At 43.8% G+C, this 26,859-nt stretch overlaps 1 protein-coding gene across 3 annotated transcripts in view; it reads right to left on the minus strand.

The window, feature by feature from the left end:
• The window catches only part of LOC138569270 (uncharacterized), a 754,354-nt gene that overhangs the window by 109,620 nt on the left and 617,875 nt on the right, over positions 1 to 26,859 (minus strand). For 2 of the 3 annotated variants that reach the window (XM_069647103.1, XM_069647107.1), the window contains one exon: positions 21,711 to 25,515. The exons of the other annotated variant lie outside the window; for it this stretch is intronic. In XM_069647103.1, coding sequence (XP_069503204.1) covers positions 25,342 to 25,515 — 174 coding nt within the window. In that variant the 3' untranslated portion in view covers positions 21,711 to 25,341. Of the gene's footprint in view, positions 1 to 21,710; positions 25,516 to 26,859 lie in introns of those variants that run through there. 3 annotated transcript variants of the gene reach the window in all.

Consider the following 26,859-nt stretch of genomic DNA (forward strand, 5'->3'; position numbering starts at 1 on the left):
GGTTATTTTATGGTCAATTGTGACATAGTTCCTAGTGAAAAATTACAGTTACAAATTTAAAATCAGCAAACTATCTTCCCTTCTTTGGCATATTTAGCTTTTGAGACACAGTTTCTCCTGTCAGATTTAGAAATCGCCAGCATCTGACAGAGGCGAGCAATGGTATTGCACCCATTTTTGACAGATTTCTTTGGAGCAACCATCTTCAAAAGTGGACTTTGTTCAGATAACATATACTTCTGCTGACATTATATTTATGTGGATTCTTGTAGTAGAATGATGTTCAACAACCAAGAGGAGGTTGGATCTTTTGGGTGGTTTGTGAGCCATGATTTTTGCAAATTTGACAACCAAGAAAAAACGGATTTTCACACAGCTCTGTGTTTCTTTTGCAATCAGCCTTGTTCTGTGGGCAGCCAAGTGATGAGTTTTGGCAGTGGTCTCTTGTGTTACCACTGACATAGGCAAAAGTGGATGGCGGCCTATTTTTCAGATTTTTTCTGCGCACTTCTGGATCGATCGGTTCTCCTCGCCAGTCCTGATATGAGTATTGAGCGATACTCCGGGCACTTCAGATCTTTGCTCCCGGTCATTGGGTAGTCCTCCTTGGTTTCCATCTCCATGGTTTATCAATCATAGGATGACAAAGCAAAAACATATTCGTAGACATTTCCCCACCACTATTAATGTAGTGGGGCGGACACATACATTTTGATAAATCAGGACAATTTTTATTATTGTATTTTATAGGCTATCTATCGAATATTTTAGAGTTGGAATTTTATGGATCTGGAGTGACCCCTTCTGGGGTTCCAGAAGACTCCTCCAGTTGTTGCAGAGTGTGCCTAGGATGGCAACACTTTAGTTGATTAATATGGACCCACTTGTCTTCCTCCTCTGCCAAACTGCCTTTGGGGATTCGGATTGTGTAGGCGACTGGTGAGATTTTGTATGCAATTTCAAAAGGACCCCTCCCGGTAGGCAAACATTTTCACTGTTGGGCCTGGTTCGTTTGGAAATTGTATAAGTAGACCCGGTCTCCTACATTGTATTCTTTTCTGGTAGTCTTCAAGTCATAGTGGGTCTTCATGCTGTCGGCTGATATTTCTAGATTTCGCTGAGCATAGGCAAAAGCATGTTGAAGGTGTTTTCTTAGATTTTCAAGATACTCATGAGTTGTGGAGGCATTGATCAATGTCTGCTCCTGGGTCCTGTAGAGCAGATGCTGGGGAAGCACCATCCTGCCTCCAGTCATCAGCTCAAACTGTGACATTTTGGTTGCAGATGAAGGGGTAGATCTGATGGCCATTGGGACAAGAGGTAGTCGAATAGCCCAACTTGGCCCATAATCAGCCACAAACTTTTTTCATATGCTCACAATTGTTCTATTATATCTCTCTACTGCACCACTAGAGCCTAGCCGATAAGCAATGTGTAGCTTCCTTTTAACCCCAAGTATCTCCCACATCTATGTCATTACTTCGCTGGTGAAATGGCTACCTCTGTCTGACTTGATCCTTTGGGGTAGTCCAAAACACGAAAAGATGTGGTTGACCATCAGGGCAGCTGCTGTTTCTGCCTTGCAGTTTGGGGTCGGGAGACATTCCACCCATTTAGTAAACAAGCATGTCACGGTCAACATGTAATTGTTTCCCCTAGATGAGCGAATCACGGGCCCGATAAAGTCGACTTGCAAATCTGACCATGGCAGTGTCATCCCCCTCTTTTGGAGAGGTGCACGGTGTGTGAGGGATGTTGGCTGAAATTGTGCACACACAAGACACCCCTTCAAGTATTGGTCGAGGTACTGCCCCATGTGTGGCCAGTATGCAACCTCTCTTAAGATTTCAAGTGTTGTATGAAACCCCCTATGACTGGTTGTGGCCGCATCATGGGCGTGACTTAACATCAGACTTCGGAATGAGGTAGGAACCACCCACTGATCATGGGCAGCTAGGGATTTCCTCACCAACAAACTGTCTTGGATTCGGAACATTTTTGGACATTTCATCAACACTCTGAGGTCCTCTTTCCCAATGTAATTGGTATCCGTCAGGGGAAAGTTCTCGGGGTCCTCAATGTGTTGATAAAACTTACCAATTATTGGATCCCCTTTTTGAGCAATAATCAAATCAGCATCTGGGGTCTCCTTACTCAATTGTGCAGTTGAGAGGTCATTGTGAGCATCTGTCTGGGACCTAGTGATAGCAGTGACCTGGTGTCCAACAGGGACTTGATCTCTATTAGATCCCTTGGATGGCCCCGGTTTTGGCCAGCTGATCAGCTAGGTCATTTCCAGTTTTGTCTGATCCCTCTACTATGGAATGACCCTTGATCTTTTTCCAGTAGATGTTCATCCCATTTGAGGTGCCCAGATCATCAATATTTTGAATTAATTTCCCATGTTTCAATGGTTTGTTGTTAGCACATAACATGCCTCTGGTCTTCCAGTTAACTAGGTGCTCCACGAACCCGTTCCGTACATAATCCGAATCTGTGATTATGACCAGTTCGTGGAGCTGATGTCGGACAGCAGTGAGGATGGCTTGATGCACAGCCATCAACTCTGCCATTTGACTACTTCAGGGACCAATCTTGCACCCAGCGGAGGGTTCTGGGGTCTGATTCACCCATACATTCCCCACGCCAGCCACAAGTTCTTTTCCCCGTTGTTGTCAACATGGTAAGAGCATCCATCCACATAGACAGTGGGCATTCCCTCACACTTGTCTTCTTCAAAGACTTTGTGTGGGGATTAAGGTATGCCTCTATGTTGTCCTTGATTTTTAGACTTTCATCCTCGAGACAGTTTTCTCTGGCACAATCATGCAAGTCAGCCAGACCTTGCGCGAGGGGACTCTTCTTGTTTTGGCCATATCTGACTTCCACAGGAAAGCCTTGCATTGACAGAATCCTGGAAGTAATTCGGGAATTACTCACATTTCCCGCCCGGATTCTGTCACTTTGGAGATATTGCAGAGGCTGGTGTGGAGTCTCCACTATCATGTGTTCCCCCTGGATAAACATGCGGTAATGCTTCAATGCCCACACCGCTGCCAGGAGTGCCTTCTCACAATCGTTGAATTTTTCCTCCACAGAGGATAAAGTTTTACTCGCATAGGAGATTACTTTATTGACCTTGTCATGCTTTTGGTATAATTCTGCAGTCAAGCATGTATTAGAGAACCCAGTCTCCAAGAAGAACTCCTTGTTTCTGACAGGGTAAGCTAGGTAAGGCGCTTGTGAGAGGCTCCTTTTGAGTTGTCTTACTGCCTCGGCTTGTTCTGGACCCCATTCCCACTTGACCCCCCCCTTCAAAAGAGGAATCAGGGGTCTTGTGATCTCGGTGTAGCCCTCAATGAATTTCTACTGTAATTAGTCAGTCCAAGGAGGCTCCTTGGTTCCCGCAGAGATGTGGGGTCTTTCATTTTCTGGAGTGCATTCAGTTTCTTTTCCTGGGGACAGAGACCCTGAGGAGTAATCTCATGCCCCAAGAAATTGACACATGTTCTACACCATTGTGCCTTTTGAAAGGAAAGTTTTGCTCCGGCGGCCCTCAACTGTGTCAGAACATAAAAGATCTCCACTATGTGTTCCTTCACAGTTGGGCTTTTGATGAGGACATCATCTACATAAGCCAGGTTACCCCTTTCACCCAGGTCGGGCATGGCCTTATGTAGAAAAATGTTGAATTAATTGCCGGAGTTGATGTATCCAAAGGGAGTCCGGGTCCATGTGTACTGCTGGCCCCAAAGGTAAAAGCCAGCTTGTATTGGTCCTCCCTACTGATAGGTACAGTCCAGTATCCATTGGTCAGGTCTATTGCAGTGAATACCTGTGACCCCTGGATCTGTGCCAGCCCTTGGTCAATGTAGGGAAGAGGCCATCGGGAAGTATTGACCTGTTTGTTGAGCTCCCTAAGGTCGGCGCAGAGTCTCCACTGGCTGTTTGGCTTCAATATTCCCAGCACTGGATTATTGAAGGTGCTGTGGACTGGATGGATTATCCCACGGGACTCAAGTTTCTTAATTATTTCAGTAAGGGACTCCATTGATGCGAGAGGCAAGCGATATTGCTTCACAAACACTGGAGTCATGCCAGGGTCCGTGAGAATGGTTGTTGTGTGGATGTCGGTGCGACCACAGTTATATGAGTCTACCGCAAAGAGATCTTGAAAATCCAAGAAAACTTCTGCTCCAGAGTCTCATAGGCATCTGCTAGGTTGACTCTCTCTTCAACCATCTGCCTGAAGCCTGGAAAGACTTCTGGTTTCGCTATGTCAGCGGCCTCTTCCAGCTGGGTGAAGTCCCTGGTGAAAGTGCAGATTTGGACTGGTGGCTTCAGGTGGGAAAGGCAGCCCTCATGGACCTGGAAAATCACCTCATCCCTCCTGAAGTCACAAGTCACATCTTCCTTACCATAAGGGCAGGAAGTTTACACCAGGAAGTTCCCCCGTATGCCGGGTAAAGATCCTGTCTGGTGGTGTGTTGTCATCACTGTCACTGTCAAAACAGCCTTGGGGATTGGTCCTAACAGTTAATTTCCTAAAACTATGGAAAAATGTCGGTCATCAACCACCATTCCAATAATGGTACCTGCGGCTAGAGTGATACTCTTTAAGTCGCTGTTATCCACCTCTATTGGAATGGTGTCATGTTCTATGTTGACTAATGGTGTTGGGTTTACCCTCAACCCTTGCTGTTGGAGAGAAGCATTTAGATGAATATAGGCATCAGGGTTTTTCAATTTCTGTTCTCTTTTAACTTTCATTTCCAGGGAGAATTGTCGGGTCCTTGCTGGGATGGTGACTTCCTCTCCAATCTGAATTTCAACTGCATAAGGCAGCAATTGATCTGACCTAAATGCTTTTTCTGGATCATCAAAGCCCATGGGATTATCTGCTAATCAGGACCAAGCTTTGAAGTTTATTAGGTCCAAACTAATGGCAAAGCGATTGAGAATGTCACTGCCTAAGTAAAAGGCGGCAGTGACGTCTCGCACAACCCAACAATTATGGACTATGCTCTTGTTGCCTATGGAGATTTTGAGCATACACCTGCTTGGAAGGAGATGTTGGAATTGGGTGCTTCCAGATCCATTTCCCATTCGTCTATCAGTCTAAACGTGGGAATGGCTGGATCTTTTGGGAGTTGGCAGAACATGGCTTCGCTGATGAAGCTCTTACCGTTGTTCACACACACTCGGGCGAGAGCAGAGTCCTTCCCTTCATTTAACTGAACAGGGATGAACAACTGCTCTCCAATTTGCTGAATGTCAACCAGGCTCTGAGCTGATTTCACATCTTTCTGGACTATAGGAGTGGGAATGTCTGATTGTGGATTGGTAAAGAATTTCAGAGTGTTTCCTTCCAGTGTGGAATGCCACCTTAAACTGGAAGGAAGGTTGATTTTCAGAAATAGAGAGGATCCCCCATCACCAGTTTGTTGTCCTACTGCTATAACTGTCACGTGTGGAATTTGGTTGTTCTGGAAGTGAAATTCTACTTGGTCAGATTTTTTTTCAACCATGTGGCATGTGCTGTTTAAACTAACATGGTTGACACTCTGTTTTAACTTTATTGGTCGCTAGTCTGGGTCCAGAGGACCTTGTTTACACAATCTATCAGGGGTGACAACCTTCTCAGGAGGTAATTCCCTAGTAAACAAAGGGTACCCTCTGGAGTCACAACTATGACCGGGTGTTTCACCTTGTGTCGCCCAATTTTAATGTCCAAATCCGCAGTCCCATCAACGGGAATTTCCTTCCCGTCAAAGTTCTGAAGTTGTCCATGGAGGGGAGGTGAGAGGAATTTGGTAATTCTCCCCCCTTCCTGAATTAAGCTCATCAAAGGCCTTTTTGGACAGAAGGGTAGCTTGGGGTCCAGTGTCCACCAGTGCCAAAATGTTACCCTGGCCCTGTACTTGAACCGGAGCATAGTATCTTCCCTCCTTCTCCACAAGGGGGCACAGATAATGTACATTTTTGGACAACTGTTGGGTTAGTTTTCTAGTTTTGGGCACTGATACAGAGGTGATTTGTGCAGAATTCTGTGGGGAGTCTTGGGAATCTGAAAAGAAAAGGTGGCAACTAGAGATGGGAGATGTTTTGAGTTCCCCTGGTTCTGGTTCTGGGCTGCCCCCCCTTTTTGGAGGCAGTCACCAGGATGGGTTTGAACCAGGGGATTTTCATGCAATTGGTTCTGGGATTGGATGATGGGCGGCACTAGCTCAGTCCCCACATCTACCCAGTCTGGATTTGAATCCTTTGGGAGCCATTTTTCTTTGGGAGGAGTTCCCCCCTCTCTGAAGGAGAAGATCCTTTTCCCAGGATCCTCTAAGGATCCTTCTCCTTCAAATTGGAAGACTCGTACCTCCTCCACAAAATGGGTCTGTTTGGGTCCTTGGTTTCTCCCACCCCCCTCTGCTCCTTGGGTGGCAGACTTTCAGGGGCAGGAGATTTTTGTTCCGGTTCCTGGGTTTCCAGGGACTTTTTACAAGTGGGGAAGGAAGCTTCCTCCAAGGCTTTCCACCCCCCTTCCCCTTGTGCCTCCTACATGGGAACCGGTGGGTTTTTGGGGTGCTGCCCCGTCATTGTTCTGGAGCACCAGGTCCAGAGTTTGGGGCATTCTGCGTCGGCATGTTCATCTGAGGGTTCTGCTGAGCCCTCAGCATGCGACCCAGATCCTGTGTCATATTTTCGACCTGGCACTCTAACTGTGACACTCGCTCAGGCTAATACAGGGTTCTCATTTCTCCCCTGGGCTGATCCCGGGAAGGGTAGCTATCCCTTCTCTGGTAATACCCCGGGTTGGGAAGATTTGGGTACCCTTCCACCCGGATTAGGTTGTCTGGACTCAGGAAAGTGGGGAAAGAAGGATGGAGTATTCTGGGGTTGAAAATTTTGTGGATACCTGGGGAAAAAGTTCTGCCCAGGATTTGGGGAATTTCTGCCCTCATGGGGGAAGTGAGGAGGGAAGTTCCCTGGGTTATGGGCTGCTTGGTTGGATACCCCCCCTTGAGCTGGAGGAGTCCACACATAACCCTTAATGTGTCTGTTCCCCTTGTAGCTGGGACTTACATAGTCAGGGGAGTGAGGGATCCCATTTGTGGGACTACCTCCTTGGCTCCCTGTCTGTGACTGGCCCAAGGGCATTCTGGGCTTGGAATTATTCTGCTGTTGAGGCAGGTTTTTAGGCCCCCCCATCTCCAAATCCAGAAAGGGGGCAACCTTTACCCCTGCCACCTTAGCAGCAGCAGGCGTGTTGGTTGGTTTGGGGCTTTCTGAGCATTCTTGTGTTCTATAGGCTTCTGCATCTCATAGATGCAGGTGGCCTGTTCAATGACCCAGTCTACTGATATTTTCTCATGAAAATCTCTCACTAGCTGGGTCATGATGTATTTCGGTAGAGCATGGAAAAAAGTATTGACAAATTCTTTGCTGTCTGTGCGCACCCTTCTGGTAGTCTGCGCAAAGGCACGCTTTAACTCCTGCACAAATTCTTGTGGGGCCTGATCCTCCCCACATTGCAAGTTGTAGGCTGCCTTGCGAGCCTCTTGGGGATTTCTGTGAACATAAAAATGCTTCAAGATGGCCGCCCTATATGTGGACCATCTTGAATGATTTTGGTCCTCCAGCCCCGCAAAGAAACTGGAGTATTCTGGTGAATAGGTCCATTTCACATACTGAATGCTGTCTTTCAGATGGACAGTTTCCATCATCTGTTCAAAGAGCTCTAAGTGTTCCCAAACAGAATACTTAGCGTTCTTATGATAAGGCGTGATGACGCTCCTTATTGCCTTGATCTGTTTTAAGGGGTCCTTTTTTGCCTTATTGGCCTTCTTGGTTCGGGTAACCCTGGTCCAATCCTCCTCTGACTCAGAGGCACTGCTCCCAGAGGTGCCCGTCTGGTCTTCCAGGTTTTCCCGGATTCTGCGAGCCTGGGAATGGCTGGCTGAATGTGGGGACCTAGTCTCCTGTGTCCTGGGGCGCTCAGAGGAGTCATCTGATTCCTCCTTGCTCCCAGGATTTGATGGGTACCACCCCCCCCCACTGTCCTAGCTGGGCAGAGGTTTTCAAGATGCCCTTAGTGGGCCTACTCTCATGGGGTTCCCCACTAAACTTCACAGTGCTTGGGTACCCATACCCAGATGCCCGCCCATCCATTCCTGGGAGGTGCTGGTCTATGAGCCCTATACTTCTGACTGCATAGTAATCTGCCATCCCCGTGGCCCTGGGCTCATGTCCGCCAGTGGACATGGGGGTGGCAGAGTCCAGGGACTGGGAGAGATGAAGGCCTCTGGTACTAGGGTTCCTGAGGTTATGCTCAGGTGTTTCCCTTTCCCAGCTAACCTCATCTCTATCAGGCCCTGCTCCCTGTTGCCATGCAAGAACCTGAGCTTTCTGTTCCTCAATCAAGGCCTTACTAGTCTCTATCAGTCTCTCTTGCATGGCTACCTGCCTGTGGAGTCTATCATTGTTCTGACAGAGAGCCTCATTTTCTCTCTGTGCGTCCTGGTTTGTCTTTGACTGGGCCAGTCTTTGCTGCAGGAAGGGTTATCTTCTGAGTCCCGTCCCTACTGGCCTGCTCCTTTCTTGCCAGAGCATATTCCACCCTCATGGTGTTCTCTAACAATCTATCATGCTCTTTTTGGAGGTCACCCAGTCCGTGGAGGGCCAGGTAGTTTTCTTCCAGTTTCCCTTTTAAGTGACAGACTTCCTGGCCTAAGATGTCCCTTTCCTGAGCAAGAGCCTGCCTCTGTGCCGCCAGGCCGTCCCTCTGTCTTTGAAGGGCACAAGCTTTCTGGCGCTCTTCATCAAACTCTACTTTGGTGTCCAGGTTTTTCAGAATTAATTTGTTGCTCTCTGCCTTCTCTCTATCTAGGTGACTTTGCAGGGTGACAACCTGCTCTGCACATGCCCTGTTGAAGTCCAGTTGTTGCTCCAGCTTTTTCTGGCTCTGCAGTAGAGAGTCCACACTTTCTTGGTACTCCTTCTGCAAGGCCACAATTCTGGTATCCTGTTCGGCCTTTTCCTGTTGCAGGATACCCATATCCTCTTTGATTTTAACTATATACTGCCTGCTTTCATTTTCTGACTCCTGGCTCCCCTGCAGCCTCTGCTCAGAAGAGTCCAGGTCAGATTGGGCCTTTTCTAATGCCATCAGTTGCCTACTTGCCAGATCTTGGCCTTCAGCACATTTATCCTGTATGGCTCCCATAGATAAATATAGATATGCCGCTATCTTGGCAATCTTATTTTGCTCATCCTTGGCCTTAGAGGCCATATATAGTTCACTCGGGGCCACATGTAAGGTACCCTGGTCTCGCCATATATCTAACCCTGTTGTAGTGATCTGTTGTGTGATTGCCTGCAGCCACACATTCTGATCCTGCTCTGTCCATTCACCTCTCAGAAATAACTTAAGTAAAAGGTGTTCTCTAGCCATCTTGATGTCTACCAATGTAGCCATTTTGGAAATATTCATTTCATTCCTGATTTACAGAAGTTTATTTATCTTTGCAAAACAGACCGTTTTCTTAGAGTGTTCCGGTTTGAGGGGTGCTTTTACAGTGTAACACAGCGTGGTAGCCCAACAGGATTTATGTATCCTGTCAGTTAGCACACTGTATTAAGCTGCACCAGTGGTAGATCTAATCCAGAAATCCCGCGCACAAGCCCCCAATCTGTAAGTGATTTCAATCTAGCACTCCAACTAAGTCAATGCCTAGTATGGGATGCCCAATCGAAACCCTTATTTATATATTTTTATGTCAAAGGTTCTTTTAATTCTGGATGATGTACCCTTATATAACACCCCTCTCTTTGAATTCCCCCGGTCTAACTGAACCAAGAAATAGGTTTGTTTTGCAAATTAAAAGATTTATTTAAAGAATTGAACAATATATATATCACACTTTTATAAATATGGATAATATCTGAATATCACACTTATGAATATGAGCAATGATCGGCAATGGGTAATATGACAATATTAACAATCTCTTTAATCAATTAGGTGTAGGAATAGGAAGAATAATGTAGCAGAGAATTACTTTGTGTGGTTCAAGGAACTGCAATGATAGGAAAGAATGCAACACAGAAAGAAACTTGATATGAATTCAACCAAAGACAATGTGATCACTCTTTCCCTCTGTTACTACTCACTCCCCCCAATATGCTATATGAAGATATGGAATGAGGGCACACAGGTTTCAGGAATAACCAATCAACAATTGCTGTTTCAGTCCCGATTCCCTCCAGCAAGCTTAGAGAGAACAGTAATGATTTTAAAACAGGTCAATTGCTTTTAGATGTGGTTTGAATTGGATGGGAAAAATGCTAAAATTATTTTAATTCACTAAATAAGATTCAGAACTAGTGAGAGTTGCTTTGGAATGGTTCAGGTCAACACTAGCAATGATTGTTGAATGGTTAGCAGATGGAAAATGGAATTCAGAAGTTGAAAAAAAGAAATAGCTGTTTTTACAGGTGGTAACATTGAGCCAAATGCAAATTCGCAGCAACTTTTCTGCGTGCGGGAAACACGATTACGGAAAAATTATAAGGGATTGGAATGTTGTTCTGGGTTCGTTTGAAAGCTGAGGATGTTAGCTTCAAAATGACATTTGTTTCTAGGATGTACGGTTCAAAAGTTACAGAGGTTTTAGTGAAGGTCGACTTTTTTCAAAAAGGGTCAAGATTTCAAATGAAATTGCGCTTTGAATTGCAAACAGGTTGGCTTACACTGACAATTCTCACAGGATTAGATGGATGAGAACAGATTCAGAATGGACAAAAGAGATTCTACAATGCAGTCTGGATATGTTGGAATGGGTTGTATAGATTACTTTAAACTAAGAGATGACTATGAACAGTTCTACGCTAAATACTTACAACTATGGCTTTGGTATGGAATGGACCTGTCAAAGATCTGGTCAAAGTTATGGCTTGGACTTCACTCACCACCGGACAGGATTCTGGGCACCTAGACTCTGGTCTCAGCAAGGCACTCTGGTCTGCACGGCCTCTTGGACTGGATCTGATGGGTCGGTTCTGGGTACAGCTCTGCTCTATGGGTCTGGATCTTGGTTCTAGCACAGGGTTCTCAGCTAGAAGCAGCAAAACAGCTCAGCCAGGCTGTTGGATTTTGTGGTGCCCCTTGGAAGTTTAGCGGTTAAAATCAGGTTTGCAAGAGTTTTAAAGGCCTGCTGAAAAGGGTTCAGCTCTTTGGGATAGGCCTCTGCTTCAGAGTTCTGGAGTCTGGTTCTAGAGTCTGGATCTGCAGTCTGGTTCTGGAGTCTGGATCTTCCTGCACGGTGCTTCGCCAGTGGATCAGTTGATGAGTGAAAGTGTGTGTCTTTTTGGGTCCTCAACAGTCCCTATTTATCCATTTCCAAAGTGGGTGGGGAGGCTGATTGTCTATGCCCAACCCCCTAAGGATCTGATAGGTCAGAGAACTCCCCTTCTCCTGATTGGAGAAAGGAGCAGTGTGTCATGAGGTGTCATCATGTGTCAGAGTGAAACTGTGTTTAGGGTCCAGAAAGAAATCCCACCCCTTTGCTTTTACCCAGACAATCTATTTTTCCCAAAAAACATATTTCCCATATGCACAACTTGTTCATAATACATATACACATCACAGATTGACTAAGGTACGTTCTGTCCAAATCTTATCTTCCTACGGGTTTTGGTTCATAAATGACAATATTTCGCGCTTTTGGTTGGTTACACATTTTCGGATCTGTATGATTTTTTACATATACATGCACATACCCTCTGGGCATATTCCTGTGATTTTTCATGTTCCTAACATAATCATAATAGCTACAACATTACAAATTTCGTGTTCAGTCTCTGAATGTCGCACAGATTCCAGATTAGTTTTAAACTGTGAGTGAATTATTCATTTTAATAATCTCTAAGTTTCATATTCTTGTCAGTTTGGTACAATATTTTCTAAGTCTTTTCCTTAAACATATATTAAGTCCAATTTCAAATCCACATTTTCAGTCTGGCCCGCCTCCAAAGCTTGGCTGAGTTAGAGAGTCACATGGCTTGTCTTCCTGCCAGGGCAGTTGATGTCAGTCACAGCCGAATTAGCATTTCCATTCAGTTCAAGGACTCCATTGTCTCTTTCCCAGAACAGCAGAGGAAGTCTCATCCCCTTCTCATTAGCATCCCAATGCGATATCCTCTCCTTTTGGTGGGAAGGAACAGGGTGGGGTGTGCTCAGGGAAGAAAGCCTCTTTGAAGTTTTAGCTGATTCAGGTTATCTTATGGTCAATTGTGACATAGTTCCTTGTGAAAAATTACAGTTACAAATTTAAAATCAGCAAACATATATCTTCAATTCCAGTCTTTTTTAACATGAAAATCAATGTGTGGCACCCTACATTGCATTTGATGTAAATCCCTCCTTTGGCATATTTAGCTTTTGAGACACAGTTTCTCCTGTCAGATTTAGAAATCTCCAGCTTCTGACAGAGGCGAGTAACGGTATTGCACCCATTTTTGACAGATTTCTATCCAGCAACCATCTTCAAAAGTGGACTTGGTTCAGATAACATATACTTCTGCTGACATTATATTTATGTGGATTCTTGAAGTAGAATGATGTTCAACACCCAACAGGAGGTTGGATCTTTTGGGTGGTTTGTGAGCCATGATTTTTGCAAATTTGACAACCAAGAAAAAACGGATTTCACACAGCTCTGTGTTTCTTTTTCAATCAGCCTTGCTCTGTGGGTAGCCAAGTGATGGGTTTTGGCAGTGGTCTCTTGTGTTACCACTGACATAGGCAAAAGTGGATGGCGGCCTATTTTTCTTATTTTTCCTGTGCACTTCTGGATGATTCTGATGTTCCTGATGCAAGCAATGCACAGCAATGTTGCAGGGCCTGGACTAGTGGGCTGAAAGATCCCACAGCTGTTCCGCTCTCTTCTTTTCAGGTTGCGGTGTTGCAGAGAAGGATTCAGCACCAAGATGTTGGTGTTCTCTGGACCGGGTGAGCGATGGATTGGAGACAGGATTATTAATGATGTTCTTGTTCTTTCAGGTACACGGCTCTGAGATAAGGCAGGCAAGGAACTCAGAGGAACGGAGTGAACACAGTGAGTGTCACGCTCCTAGCCGCAGAGTAACGCAAAGCGTGTTCCTCTGCCTGGGCGTGGCTTATATAGCCCCAGGTATTCCAAGGCCCGACCACACCCAAAACACTAGACCGCATAGCACAGTTCTTGGAACTGAGCTATGTGGGAGCCTCCATGTTGCACAAAAGTTCATTAAGAAGTCCAGGTCCCCATGTAATCTTCACATTGAGTATGAGCCTGGCGCCAAAGGCGCCAGGACTGACTCCAAGAGAGTCTTTGATGAGATGGCAAGACCTTTAAGGCCACAGTGGGGGAACATAGCCTGGCTCCAGTGTATTGCCTTTGAGGGCTAGGGGTAGGGATCATGAAAGCCTGTGGGCTTCAGTGCCTTATACATTTATAAATAAATGAATAAAGAATCTGATGGCACTTCATGGATATATGATGGCACTTCAAGAGCATACATTGAAATTCTATATCAATCCGTTTGCAGCAGTAAGGCATAGGATGGCTCATCATGGGCATACTAGCAGGAAATGGGGCTAAATCTTTCAGGACAGGATGGTTTCCATTAGACATGCTGCATTGGGGCTCTGCTTTGGTAAAGAAGTCCATACCTTCTCTATAATGGCACTTTGTGGCCATACAGCATGAGTAAATAAGGCATTACTGGGAACCTATGCTAACAGTATGTGTGTCTTTGATGGCCGAAAATGGTAGTAGGTTGTTGGATGTAAGATATCATGTTTGGGCAATGCATTTCTTGTACACAATCAATCTAATAAACTTGGGTGACAGATACTGGCTACAATCTATATGCTGAACATGGGACAAAGACTTTCTTAGCACCATGTTTTGTAGAGGAAATTTAATTTGCCTAGTGAACACCTTTAAGTCATGCTCTGTGTTTACATTACACTTGAAAGATGATTTTAACCTTAATAGTTCCCTTCTCCCTCAAGATCTGCTTCCCTCCCCATGTACTTACCTCCCTCATGACTTGTGAAGTGCTTTGTTGATTCCGAAGCTCGATATATGCTTAATAAATACCCGAATAATAATAACAATAATAAAGTAGCCATTGGATGCAGTTGAAGACTGTGGGATGTATTGGGTTCACTTAAGTGGCAGCAAAAGTGCCAAGCGAGCTGTACACCACATAGATAATGATAACATGTGTTGAACTTCCGAGTCATGTGTAGATAGCACAGGTGAAGGTCGTACACAGAGTGCCGTCTAGAGTCACTTCACAAGATCCACTGCCTTTGGTTACATGGCAAATGCATTGTAATCCACTAAACATAGGCTCCAGCCCTTCTCAGAAGCCATGCTAGCTACGTGTGTTTTATGCACAGTGCATCACTACAAACCATGCACAGGTGTTTTCCACCCATGCAGATGTGGACCACGTGAGTTGTAGCTGAGTTAGCTCATGCAGTGCCTGGTCACAGCAGGATCCACTGAAATCCACTTAATATTGTATATAGCTGAACAATATAGGGCATGTTGTTTTAAGTGGAATGGCATGTAGAGTGCATGGTGGCAGGCTGTCCATTGTGTAAACCCTGGCAATACATTAAAGCCTACAGCAAGCCTCCTGTTTCCCCCTTCACCTCTGTTCAGCCAAATACTTTAAAATACTTGCAGCTCAACCAACAGTGAGTGTCTTGCTCTATTGGATAATCATATATATAGCTTTTCACATAGCCACAGACCCTCAGTATTTAAATATTTCACTGTTGTCCCCCAAAAACCTAACCCCAGCCAGATCCCTTAACAGCAGCCTACTTTAGACCTATTTCTGATCCCCATACAGTCCTTAATTAACGGGACATATTGTTAGCGTCCAACTACAAGATTTCAAAGACAACAACGCTCTTCCTCTTTCACATTCCAGTGAAGACAGTTTCCATCCCATCCAGGGTACAGAACTGGCTGTGTTGGCCATGTTATATGATTTGATAGCCAAGCTGTCTGTGGTCTACCGTGGTATTTACTGACTAAGCTAAAACTAATACATTAAGTGTTTGCAGTAAAGCCCTGAGATGGTGACAATCATTCCGGAAGCACAGAGAGGAGGCTCTCTCAGTCGCTCATTTTACGTCATACATTCTGAGGAGCACCAGTGGGTTTCCTGAGGATGTGCAGTGTCACCTCTTCTCTTTATAATGTACTTCCTTCCTGCTGACAAAACTGCTGGAATCATCACCCATGTTATCTTATACCTTTGCTGATGATGTGCATCTTAATATTGCCCTGGGCTCATAAGTGAAACATCCGCCCAACAAATGATCTGATGCCTCCATCAGGTTGACTGGTGGATTACTAAGTCATCTAATCTAATGATTAATGCACCAAAGACAGAAATTTTGGTTGTTGGAGCACCAGTGTTCTGCAAACTATGGCAGCTGAGATCTGTGAATCAGAACTGGGCCTCGCCAACAGCCAGCAAAATAAGTCAAGATCATAGGGTTAATAATTGATGTCTCCCTCTTCTTAGCTCCTCATGTCATGGCAATGATCAAAGCAGATTGAATATAAAAGATCTTGTGTGTGGGCTACTACTCTCAAATATGTCACCCATGAGTGCATTCAATAAACCAGCACATCCCAAACACTATTTACCTTTCCCCAAAAGTGTGCTAATATATTTTACAACACATGTAAATGAGTCTGTGTGTCTGCTACTGCACTCAATAACGTTGTGCATAAGCATGGGTTCCAACATTCAGCACTCCCCAAACTCATTTTCACGTCCTTCAAAATGTGCTAATAACTTTAGAAAGAAATACAATGCTGATGTTTGTCATCTTCTGCACTGAACAAAGCTCTGGGTAAACATGTATTCATTCAATCAGCATGCCACAACAGTGTTTGCCCTTCCCTCAAATTATGTGCTAATGGATATTAGAAATTAAAATGCACATATGTGACAGCTACTGCACTCAGTCAAGTAATGCTTGAGTAGACGTTCAACCAGTATGTCCCAAGGAATGTTTCCCTTGGTCAAAATGTGCCAAGAAATTTGACAAGAAATTCAAACATGAGTATCAGTTTTTCTATTCTTCCAAGTGTTGTATGAATGTAAATGTAATCAAGTTGCATGAGCCAATGATGTTTGCCCATCACTCAAAATATGCAATTTGACAAGAAATGTAAATGCAGCTGTCAGCTACAGCACTCAACCAAGCTGTGCAGGATTGCACATTTAATCAGCCAGCATGCACAAATGGTGTTTGTCCTTATCCCGAAGTGTGCAGATAATTTTTAAAAGAAATTCAAGTAATTGTGTGTGTTAGCTATTGCTCTCAACCAATTCATGCGTGAGTGCAGGATCAATAAGCACACCCTCCTGATGTTTGGCCTCCACTCAAAGTGTGTGAACAAATTTAACAAGAACTTCAATTGTGTGTGTATGCCATCTTCTGTTCTAAACCAACTCATGAATGAACACTCATTCAATCAAACAGCAAACCCCATTTGACATGTGCACTTCACTCAAAGTGTGCAAAAAAAGTGACAAACACGTGTTTGTTATTGTGTGCAGCCAAGTTTTGGGTGAGCATGTGATCAATTGATAAGTGTGGTACTACAAACCTTTGCCATTCCCTCATACATTCTTTTTCCCACTCTTAGGCATCTTTGCTATGTGTGTTCTAGGCTATTTCTGTGTTTAAGGCCTATGGGATCTTTTCTCTCACCCATAGGAACCATCTTTATGCACATGTGTTACACAGCACCCTCCGTGCAGTGACACAGGGGTGTCGTAGTGACCCCCAAAACATAGACTCCATTCTCTGGGACTGACTACTGTCTTCCAGGGCATGTAAAGTCCCCATTGACTTTACTAGTCAATCTCTATGAACTAAACCAGTACACCCCATCTTAATATGGAAGTACTGGAAGGGGTTAATAGTTTTTCCCCTATGTTCATTTTCGAGAGGGTATTTAAAGTCCTCCTCTACAAAGTTTCTGGCTGGTGGCAGTGGTTACTACCTTTTATATTCGACCGCAAATATTTTCCTATGGGATTTTCCCATTGTTCGAAGCTAATACTTTTACTGACAGCCTCTAACATACCGCCGGTTTATTTTATTATTAACTTTACTCCGGTAGGTTTTATTTGCCAGAACTTTGATATAACTTCTTTCTCGAGTCTTACTCTATAGTGATAACTCAGGTTGGGATCCTTGGTTCACTCTTTTGGCGGGCTTCTGCCCAGAAGCCCTCCTTTCGGCGCCTCTGAGTCTGGGGTGGGTCTGTTGTTTGGGAGGGGGAGTAGAACCCCTGGACAGAGTTGCCACAGCAACTCAGGTCGCACTCTAACCTGATAGGCTGGAGGGTCTCCCGCCAAGATGACCACTCCACTGTGTGAGTGACAGCTAGGCTGTATGAATGGGTCTCTTTCTGAATAAAAGCAGGGTCCTGAGGACTGGAAGAGCAAGACGTTGCCACTGGAACTATGGAACTGAAGGGGAGAGAAGCCAGAGACATCTTCAGCATCTACACCACCGGTGAAGCCCTGCCGGATCGTCTCACCACTTTTCTTCCACACGATGAGATGATATCTTCAGCGAATGAGCCTCCTTCCCTTGAACTGGTGGGGTCAACCAGTTCACCTATCGCTTCCTGGGACCTGCCTTGGTCAAATCGACAGTACCCCGCACTTGGAGACCGGATAGCCAGGCAGCTATCGACCCGGACCGCGATTAAAAGGAGCGTACCTTTAAACTTCGTTTGGCAGCACCGCGGCTGGTTTCATCCCTGGGTAGTGCAGCGACTCGAACCTTCCTCCACAACGAGAGCCTCTCTTCCTCTGTTGGATCTCTTGACCTGCAGGAACTACCAGGAACAACCGCCACCTCAGGAGCCACTTTTTCACGTTTAAGGTACATTGTTTCACCAGGCCGCCCTTTTTCCGTGGTGGCCCTAAAGGTGTTTTAAATCCTTTAACTACTTGTGGGGTCGGCCGCCCTTTCTCTTAACATTGTCTTTCGCCTCGCATCTACCTCTTCAATATTTTTCTACTAAAGACTTGACTGCAGCTACAAGAACATTTTTGCTCCTAAACCCTTGGCTCTGTACCACTAACTCTGGCTCAGGCCTATTGACTCTGGCTGATTTGTTAGATATGCTCTCACTAGAGAAATGAGTGGATGCCCCTAAATCTTCTAAACCCCTCTTCCTTCCTACTGTTTTAACCGTTGGAGTGCCATTTTGCTCAGTTTTCATTCAGTTATCTTTTGGCTAAAGTGTTAGTGTGCATTACTTGTTCGCAAAACTTCAGGGAAGTGTTGCTAGGGGGTGTCTGAAGATATTTCGGTTTAACTTGTGCTTTCCCTCCCTTTCGTTACATTGTTAGAGTGCCATTTGTAGTTGGTTTTCACTGTGCAATTTTGTTCAGTTTTCACTCTACCGCAAACTTGTCTACAATTGAATAGGGAGTTGTATATGCTTTTATTTTGACTAAACTTAACTTTAGTAACTGTGATCTATGTGTTGACTTAGAAGTGTATAAAATAAATATGTATTCTCTTTTTAATACAAAGCTTTGGTCAGTCTTTCCTTGCTCCATTGTACTGTACTACCTATTGTGTCAACCCTGAATACTGCTCATCTCCCTCTTGAGATAAGTCTGACTGCTCAGCCACAGCTACCAACTAAATCTCTGTGGTACAGACTGATACCAAAGGGGATTTATTGCTCTCACCTGTAGTCCTAATCTGGGGTAGTGCTCCCTAAGGGAACTGCCCTGGATTCTGCCTAACAACTATAATTAGAATCATAAATATGAATATAAACATCAAATGTGGATGGTAAATCTACCAATTGTAAAATTACATGGAGTGATTTATTTGTATTCTTTATTTGTAAATAATATACATGTACGTGCTCAAGCAACAATGGGTCACTCAGAAGAGACTGAACACAAGTATATAGAAATAGTTACCAGGTGATTAAATGGGACCTGGACTTCCCTTTGTTCATTATTTTGCTGATTAATTTAATGAATTGATGCATTCTGGGCATTGTTGAATTAGTTAAAAAGAAAAGAATAGTAAATAGAAAGCGATTTCCCCAGCCTCCCAGCCAACTAACACACCTCGGGTCGGGTTTGTTATCTCACCGACCTTGAGTTAACCTGCCCTCCAGCTCGTTCCTTACTGGAAGCTTTCACTGGAAGTGTATCTCGTGTAAGTATATGTGCTTGGTGCCTCCATCTCATAGAATGTACCCCCACCCTATTACCTCTTCCAAATGCAATGAGGTCCTTAGATGGGATCTACCTGAAAGCACATTAGAGCAACTGATATTTGTGCAACTATGCTTTGCACTAGTCAATCTTTTTTTGCCTGACACTAGAATAGGGACTTCAATTGAAAAAAAAGAATCTCAACATTTAGAGACCTCTGTCTATTTTAGGAAAAGGGGATTAGCTAAGTTTTGAAGAGGATCGTAGTTCAGTGCATAAGATGCGTCTTTAGGAAGTAGTGTAACCAAAGCAACGTTTGGTTTACTTCCCAGTCCTTTAATGGGACTGCCGCAGGGGAGGGTTGATGGCCTTTAATGGCCCTCATACACACAATGCACATGGCCCACACACTGCACATGTTCTCACTCACTCTGCACAAACACCTATGCATTTCCCACAAACAGCCACTGCAAGGCATAACTTAAGCAGTGTTGCATAGCCATTTTCTATGCAATCTGTAGGTTTGCTAATTAAATGGGGACTTGTGTAGACAAGCTAGCAATTTAAGTTACCCTGTTAAATCAAAGCACAGCTCACCCTGCATTCCTTCCTTGCCTTCAGGGCTCTCTACACACTTATACTCGGTTGACTGTAAGTTCAAAGGGACAATTGGAGAGAAATTGCAGCAGTTAATCCTCTCCTCCACTCTTAAGTGGCAAAGGCCTCTGTGGGAGTTCTAGGCAGGAATGATTTTATTTTCTCCAAATAATTGCAAAGCGGAAGTGATAGGGATGATGCTTTTATTAAGCTAACAATATACTCTATGGGGAAGATATGTATATGTTAACTTATTTTTTTTTTTAAAGACAGTCTTGCAAATCCATTCCTAACAATGCAAGTTCTTAGTATTGCTGCTATAAAGCATTGCATTGCCTCCATGTTTGCAGTCAAGTTTAGGTTAGCATATCTAAATCTTATAGTATCACCTATATTTCATTGTGTTGGGTTTGATGGATCATATTGACGAGTTTGAAAATGTACATGATATCATGGGCAGAAGGTTCTGTAACCTGCTGGTTGCATGCAGCTTACAACTGGTGCTCCACCTATGCTCCTTGACATTCTATCTTATCAGCCTGTTGCTTTATATCAGCTATCCTGAAAGTGAGGTGGCAGCAAACTACAATATTCTACATGCTATGCCATACACTCTGCTTGGTCTCTTACGATCTTTCCTTGTACATATGAATACACAAAGCTCACTAGATGTTTACGCAAAGTAGTGCTCAATCGTTCCATCCAGTCTCTACTTCTACAGATCTACTACACTCTCATATACTGTATTTAGCCTCCAGAGCTCACTTTGCCCTATGATTATAATTGCTTTATAATATTAGCAACTTCGGGGGAGATCTGGCCAGACTGTTAATAGAGCCGTTTTATCATATCTATTTATTTATGTGTGTCTATTCATGCAGCTAACCTTTTACATTTTACCAAAACTCAACCAGGGCTTGCAAATTCTTTTCGCCCAATTGCACAGATGAGTAGATTTTATGAAGGGTGAGTACCATTTGCAGAGATGTTTAAAACTTGTATTTAACATTTACTTTGTCTGGCAGCAGTGCACCAAACATTACATTGGTTTCTGGTGACATGCATCATTTTACAGAAAGCACATTTACATTTGTTGTCATTTGTTGCCATGGGCCAAGTGCATTTCTCGAGTAGCTAAACTAAGTTAATTGACCTGCAGGTCAAGTGGAAATTTAAATAATTTGTAAGACCTGACTTATCTCACTCACTTCTTCAATTCTGCTGAGTTGTTGCTCATTGTATGCCTTGGATACAAATACATTCTGGTGACATTAGAAATGTTAGTACAACATTACAAATCAAATGGGTTTGTTTGCTCATCTCTGCTATTTATTGTTTTAACTAATCTGTCCCTTGCACTGAGCACACTGACAATGCACATACACCACACACCTCATATGCACCTAAATACTGAACATACATTCTCACATGCTTATGCATGCTTACACTTCACATATATGCTCATGCTATACACATACTCAAACTACACCCGCACTCTATGCATACTTCCTAACACTGCACATTCACACTGCATATTCACCCTCACACTGTGCCTTGAAAATGCGTGTGCAACACACATAAATGCTCACTGCACATACACAATGATTAGAACGCAAAATGTTTTGTTATTTTGGTACACTCTAAACACCGGTTGGCATGCTGTCTACATCATACATGTGGAATGCTCCAACCTTTAACCACGTTTCTATGTTTGGTGGCCATAATAGTTTATTTAATTCAATCATTCATTAATTCAATACTTTTCTCATTCCCAAATACATTAAAATAATCTGCAGTGAGTCCATTTTGTAAAATAATAACTTAACTCTCAATCAAGATATTGCAGTTGTATTTATTTTCACAATTTTTCATTATAAATGTGGTGGTAACACCACGTTGTCGAAAACAGTAATTTAAACAATGGTTAGTTTATTTATTTATTTGAAAAAAGACAGTGACATTTAAAAACATTCAAGCCATATTCAGTAAAGAGGAACATAACACATTTATTGAAAAGAGTAAACTGACGAGAGTTGTGTAACCAGTTTGGAACATTGAAGAAACTACTGATCAATTGTGGATTAAATACGACTTTCGCTGATACACCCATTCGGGTACAGAAGTACTTCAAACTAGTTTTCTTTCATATAAAAGCTGTCTAACATCTAGAGGTAGCACAATGAAAAGCAATCGCAAGAGACCGGAAAATGATTGATGAATACACTATAAACTCTGGATAAACCATGGGGACCCCTGTCTGAATCCCAGATTATTTGTCCAGGGCTTATCTACCCCCTGCGTCACCACAATGTGGAAACGTGGAGGGGTATTTATAGCCTGGTTATGTCACGAGGGCACTAACATTCCACTACTTGCCTTCCAGCGTCATGATTACTGCTGAGAGTACTTATTGCTGAAACCATATCCCATTAAGGATATCCCATTAAGAGTATCCCAGGCCTCTCTGGAAGAATGACTCCCTTATGGTTGGGTTGTGTGTCTTTGTTCTGCTTGAAAACCGCTTACCCCTTCACTGATGGCTGCAAATGGTCGTATGTTTCATGTACCAGGCAAATGCATACACATTCTGTTGGAAAGAACAATTTATTGTTGGCTGCTGTGTTTGATATGGCTACATCCATTCCACATCTGTGCATGTCTGCGCAGCTGACATGAGCACTGATCAAACATATGCATGTAATGAAAGGGATGGGAACATGGGAAGATCTTGTGTTCCGATGCCATTCACAGCACATGGATGTGTGATCCATCTCTGCCTTGTGTGAAGTTGGAGTCTGGAGCTAGACCACGCACACGGTCCAGAGCGTCCCAGCAACTATTTAGTCACCATAAGAATGAAGCTGTCGGGTGGGACTCAAAGTGTACTGAGGTCCTTGCCTGTTCGACGGATCCCGCAGGTCGGTGGTAGTAGCAAACTGTCTTTGGTATTTGCAAGAAAGTTGGTAGTGCAACAAATTTCCAGCATTATCAGCAAATTACTCTTATGAAAATGGACCACAGTTTAAAGCAACACCTGGCCCATGCCTGCACAGCTGGGGAAGGATGTGCCCATGAGAGAGATGGGGCCTAAAGATGACGTTCTCGACTAATGAAAGATGAGACATGTGTTCAATTGCCAGAAGATCGGGGTGATTCCTCAGTGCAATCCTGGACAAATGCGTGCCTGTCCCTCTCAGCAGCCACCTTCTCTTTCCAACATGCTGGTACTTATGACAGGCTAACTCCTCTGTTAAGTGTTTTATACTAAGAACAAAGGGTGGATCTTTAGTATAATTAAATGTTCATTATAATAAAACTGTTATCATTTAGAGACGTGTGTGCATCACTTTATACCATGTCACCTACAAAATATTTTGTACTGCCCTCTGTTTGGTCGCTGGCAGGCCTAGGACTGTTTGATCCTATGTTACGCTGCTGTTGTATTGCACCCATCAGCACCACAGTAGTCTTACAGTCCTTACCTATTTTAACTCACAGACACTCTACCTAATTTCCCTCACCTGCTTTCCTCACCCCGCTCACCGACTCTCCCTCACCCACTCTTGCACTCTACCTCACTACACTCACTGACTCGTCTCTACCCTGCTCATCCACTCTAACTTTGGATAGAGGAGCAGTCTCCTCCCACTCGGGTTCGCCAGGCCCTGGTCCATGAGAGAAAAGGAAGGGTGCAGAAAGGGAGAGCATAAGTAAAAGCAGGAAAAGGGCACAGCTATATAAGAACAGTCATCAAACTGGAAAGGTACAAAGAGATTGAACGGAGTGCATGTGATAGTGTTAGTAAGGGTGCACGTGAAATCATTGGTAGTGGATCAAAGAAGCGGCTGTTCAAGAAAAGGGAACTACAACCCACTGGTGATGAGTATTTGTAATTAAGGCAGTTTCTAGTACATTGATTGTGTGGGAGTAGAATTAATCAGCACGCAGTTGTGTGATGGATTTGAGATATGCTGAAGGGTACCCTTAAACTTTGGAGGATTAATTGCTAGATAACATTTTAAGTGTATAACCCTATAAAAGAGAAGGGTTATCTGGAAGTGCAAAGCCAACTGCCAGAAATGCAAAAAGAAGATAGGAGTTACAGGATTAGGCCAGCTTCTGCTAGACCATCCCTGCTTGACAACTTCATGAGGGAAGATGTTCAAGGATCACCAATAATCAGCACGCATGCAATGCTGGGCCTTGATTGGGAGACAGTCTATGCATCATAGTAATATATTTCCATGTATAATAGGAAAGTGTACCCTAAAATCCCTACCCCTTCTGTGCCCTGAGGAATAGAGGGATGAAAAGATGGGGAATGCCTTGAGTTGATTGCTTAGGACCCATGTGCCAGGGGGACTGGATGAAAACCTAAACATAGAGAGGGGTCCTTAGCCTACAAAGAAAGGGAGAGAACCGTTGAAAAAATCATCAACATTAAGACATGTTCATAAATATTTGTACAATAGCACGGCTGTAACTGAAAGGGGACATGTTAAATCTCGAACACCAGTGAGAACAGTTTGCTGTGGTAAGCAGGAGATGAATCCAGTATCGGAGTGAAATGTTTTTTTTGAGCGGGGAAGGTGTATTAGTTAGTCTTTGACACCTGCGGGCATTGCAGCAGCTGCTGAGTTACCTTTTTGTAACTGATCTTTTTCACGCATTACCTATTTGTCTATCCACGTCTTTCCTACGGCTTTTCAGTAGCACTTGCTCCAGAGCTGTACAATCACTGCTACTTTTCAATCACGTCAAATAGCTCAGGTGGTGCATGCACCTTCTAAATGAAAAGGTGCCTGTCCTGAGGTTTGCAGTTTAGAATAATAGTGGACAGAGCTTCAATGAAGTCCAGTCAATAGAGGGTGTTCAGTGCCTCGAGGATGCAAGTCAGTAAGTGTGCGCGTTACCCAGGTACTTAGTCTCAGTCTGCTACCCTTCCGAAGGCCATACGAAATGGATCATATTAATAAAACCTTAGAGACCTCAACAGGATCCACTATTGTGGGTTAATTTCCCACCCACTCTGGCTTGTGGTAGAGCCAGCGGCAAAACGTGGGAAGGGTAATTATCCGAGCGATAGTGACCTCGCTCAAGGTCACTAAGGTTATGTGTACTTTATGGTCAGATGAAAGAAAATTGTTTGTACAATATGTTTTTGCTGTCGTTTTTTTTTTTTGCTAGAAAATGCTCTGCCATTGTTGGAATTCCCAAATATTTTGAAGGGAATGGTTTCAGGAAAGCTGCTTTCGATTGTTGTTATGATGCATTGGTTAGGAAGGTGCAGGCAACTGTTGTCGGCTATTTTTCACACTGTTGCTGAGATCAGAATGTTTAGCGAGAGGTTTTTCGTAGTTATTGACAGCACTCTCAGCATTCAGATTGGCTGGGAGGCAGTCAATAATGGAATCCATGTGTTTTCGCTAATTATTATTAGTAGCAGTAGTAGTTGAAGTATTATTAGGTAGAATTGCAAGTACATAATTTACGCACACAACACAGAAAATAACCGAGTTGAGTGGGGAAGCGTCCACTGTCTTGTTTCGCTGTTTTGAGAGATTCTACCAATTTCCTCCCGGCGTCCTTTGAATTCTCATCCTCATCCAATCTTCGTCTTGTGGTCACAGGCAGAAGCTGGGAAGAAAAGTGTGATGCTTTAGAAATGAGATACAACACAATAGCGTGGCTGGAAAACATTAGCTACATAATCTATCAGAATTGTCCCTGGACCTAGTATGTTAGCAACCTCGTCTGTATCCTCCCCTTGCTTGTTTTTATCCTCCCCACGCCCTTCTAGCACTATCTGAAATGTCGTCAGACATAGTACGATAGTTGTTTGTTTTGTTCTTCCCCTCCCTTTCTGCACCCCTCTCCCTCACCTTTTGTTTTCCTCCGTCTCTACCAGAAATGTCGTCAGGCCTAGTATGGTAGTCGCCTGTCTGTTTCCATTTCCTTCCCACTCTCCCCCTCCCTTCCTTATCTATGTCTTAGCACTTGCACTATCTGAAATGTCGTCAGGCCAAGTACGATAGTTAATTTCACACCCTTGCTGTTCATGGCCTGTAAGAAAGTCTTTGTGTTTCCCTGGTTCCCTCCCTTGCCTTGAAGCGCTTTGAAAGCATTGTGTATAGGTGCTATATAAATAAACTATCATGTCAAATCATATCATGTGTATTGCTAGAGTTCACTGTTTGTGGATTCTCCTCACTATAGGTGCCCACTGCCATTTTGAATCCAGACACAGTGGTCTATTCAATATGACAATATGGTCTGTTCAATATTTATCACTGCACTACATGTTAACGGACCAACTCACTCTACTGAAGTAGCCAGTGGTCTTATGTGTGTTCATCAGTTATTTAATGAAGTGAGTATATTGGTGGATGAAGAACTGTTGAAGGTAGATTGTGTATGGGATGTGTGTTGAGTGAATTGAGTGTAATGAGTGAGGAAACTGAGTGAAGCCGCGGTGTGACAGAGGTGAAAGAGGTGAGTGATGGGTGCATGCGAATCTCTTTTATTTTAGAGTTTAAATTCACTTTACCCCCTCTTACCTCCAATTAATCTGAATTAATGTGGCAAAATATATAATGCCATGACTTATGATGGCACTGCATGGGCATTTAATAAAAGTGCCGGACCACATGATGGTACTTTGTGGAGATTGGCTGCTGGTGAACTTTGCTATATAGTTACAGTGCCTTGTCTTGTCCCTTGTGTGTTTTGCTACTTCCATTGAATGCCTGTGAACTGGCTTCATGTTTCCTGCAATGTCACAACCACATAAGACAGTTAAAGGGATTGTGTTTGCCCATCACAGGTTATGATGCAATAATGTGGGAAACGATTCCAGTGGCAGGGAGTATGAGGGAGTATGATTTAACTTCACCATCATGAAATGGCATGTCAGGGGGAATACAATTGATGGCACTTTGGGAGCATATGATGTCATTACCGAGGGCTCTGTTGGCAGTGCTA

This window comes from Ambystoma mexicanum, chromosome 2q (assembly GCF_040938575.1).
Source record: "Ambystoma mexicanum isolate Mex_15411 chromosome 2q, UKY_AmexF1_1, whole genome shotgun sequence".
Classification (NCBI taxonomy): domain Eukaryota; kingdom Metazoa; phylum Chordata; class Amphibia; order Caudata; family Ambystomatidae; genus Ambystoma; species Ambystoma mexicanum.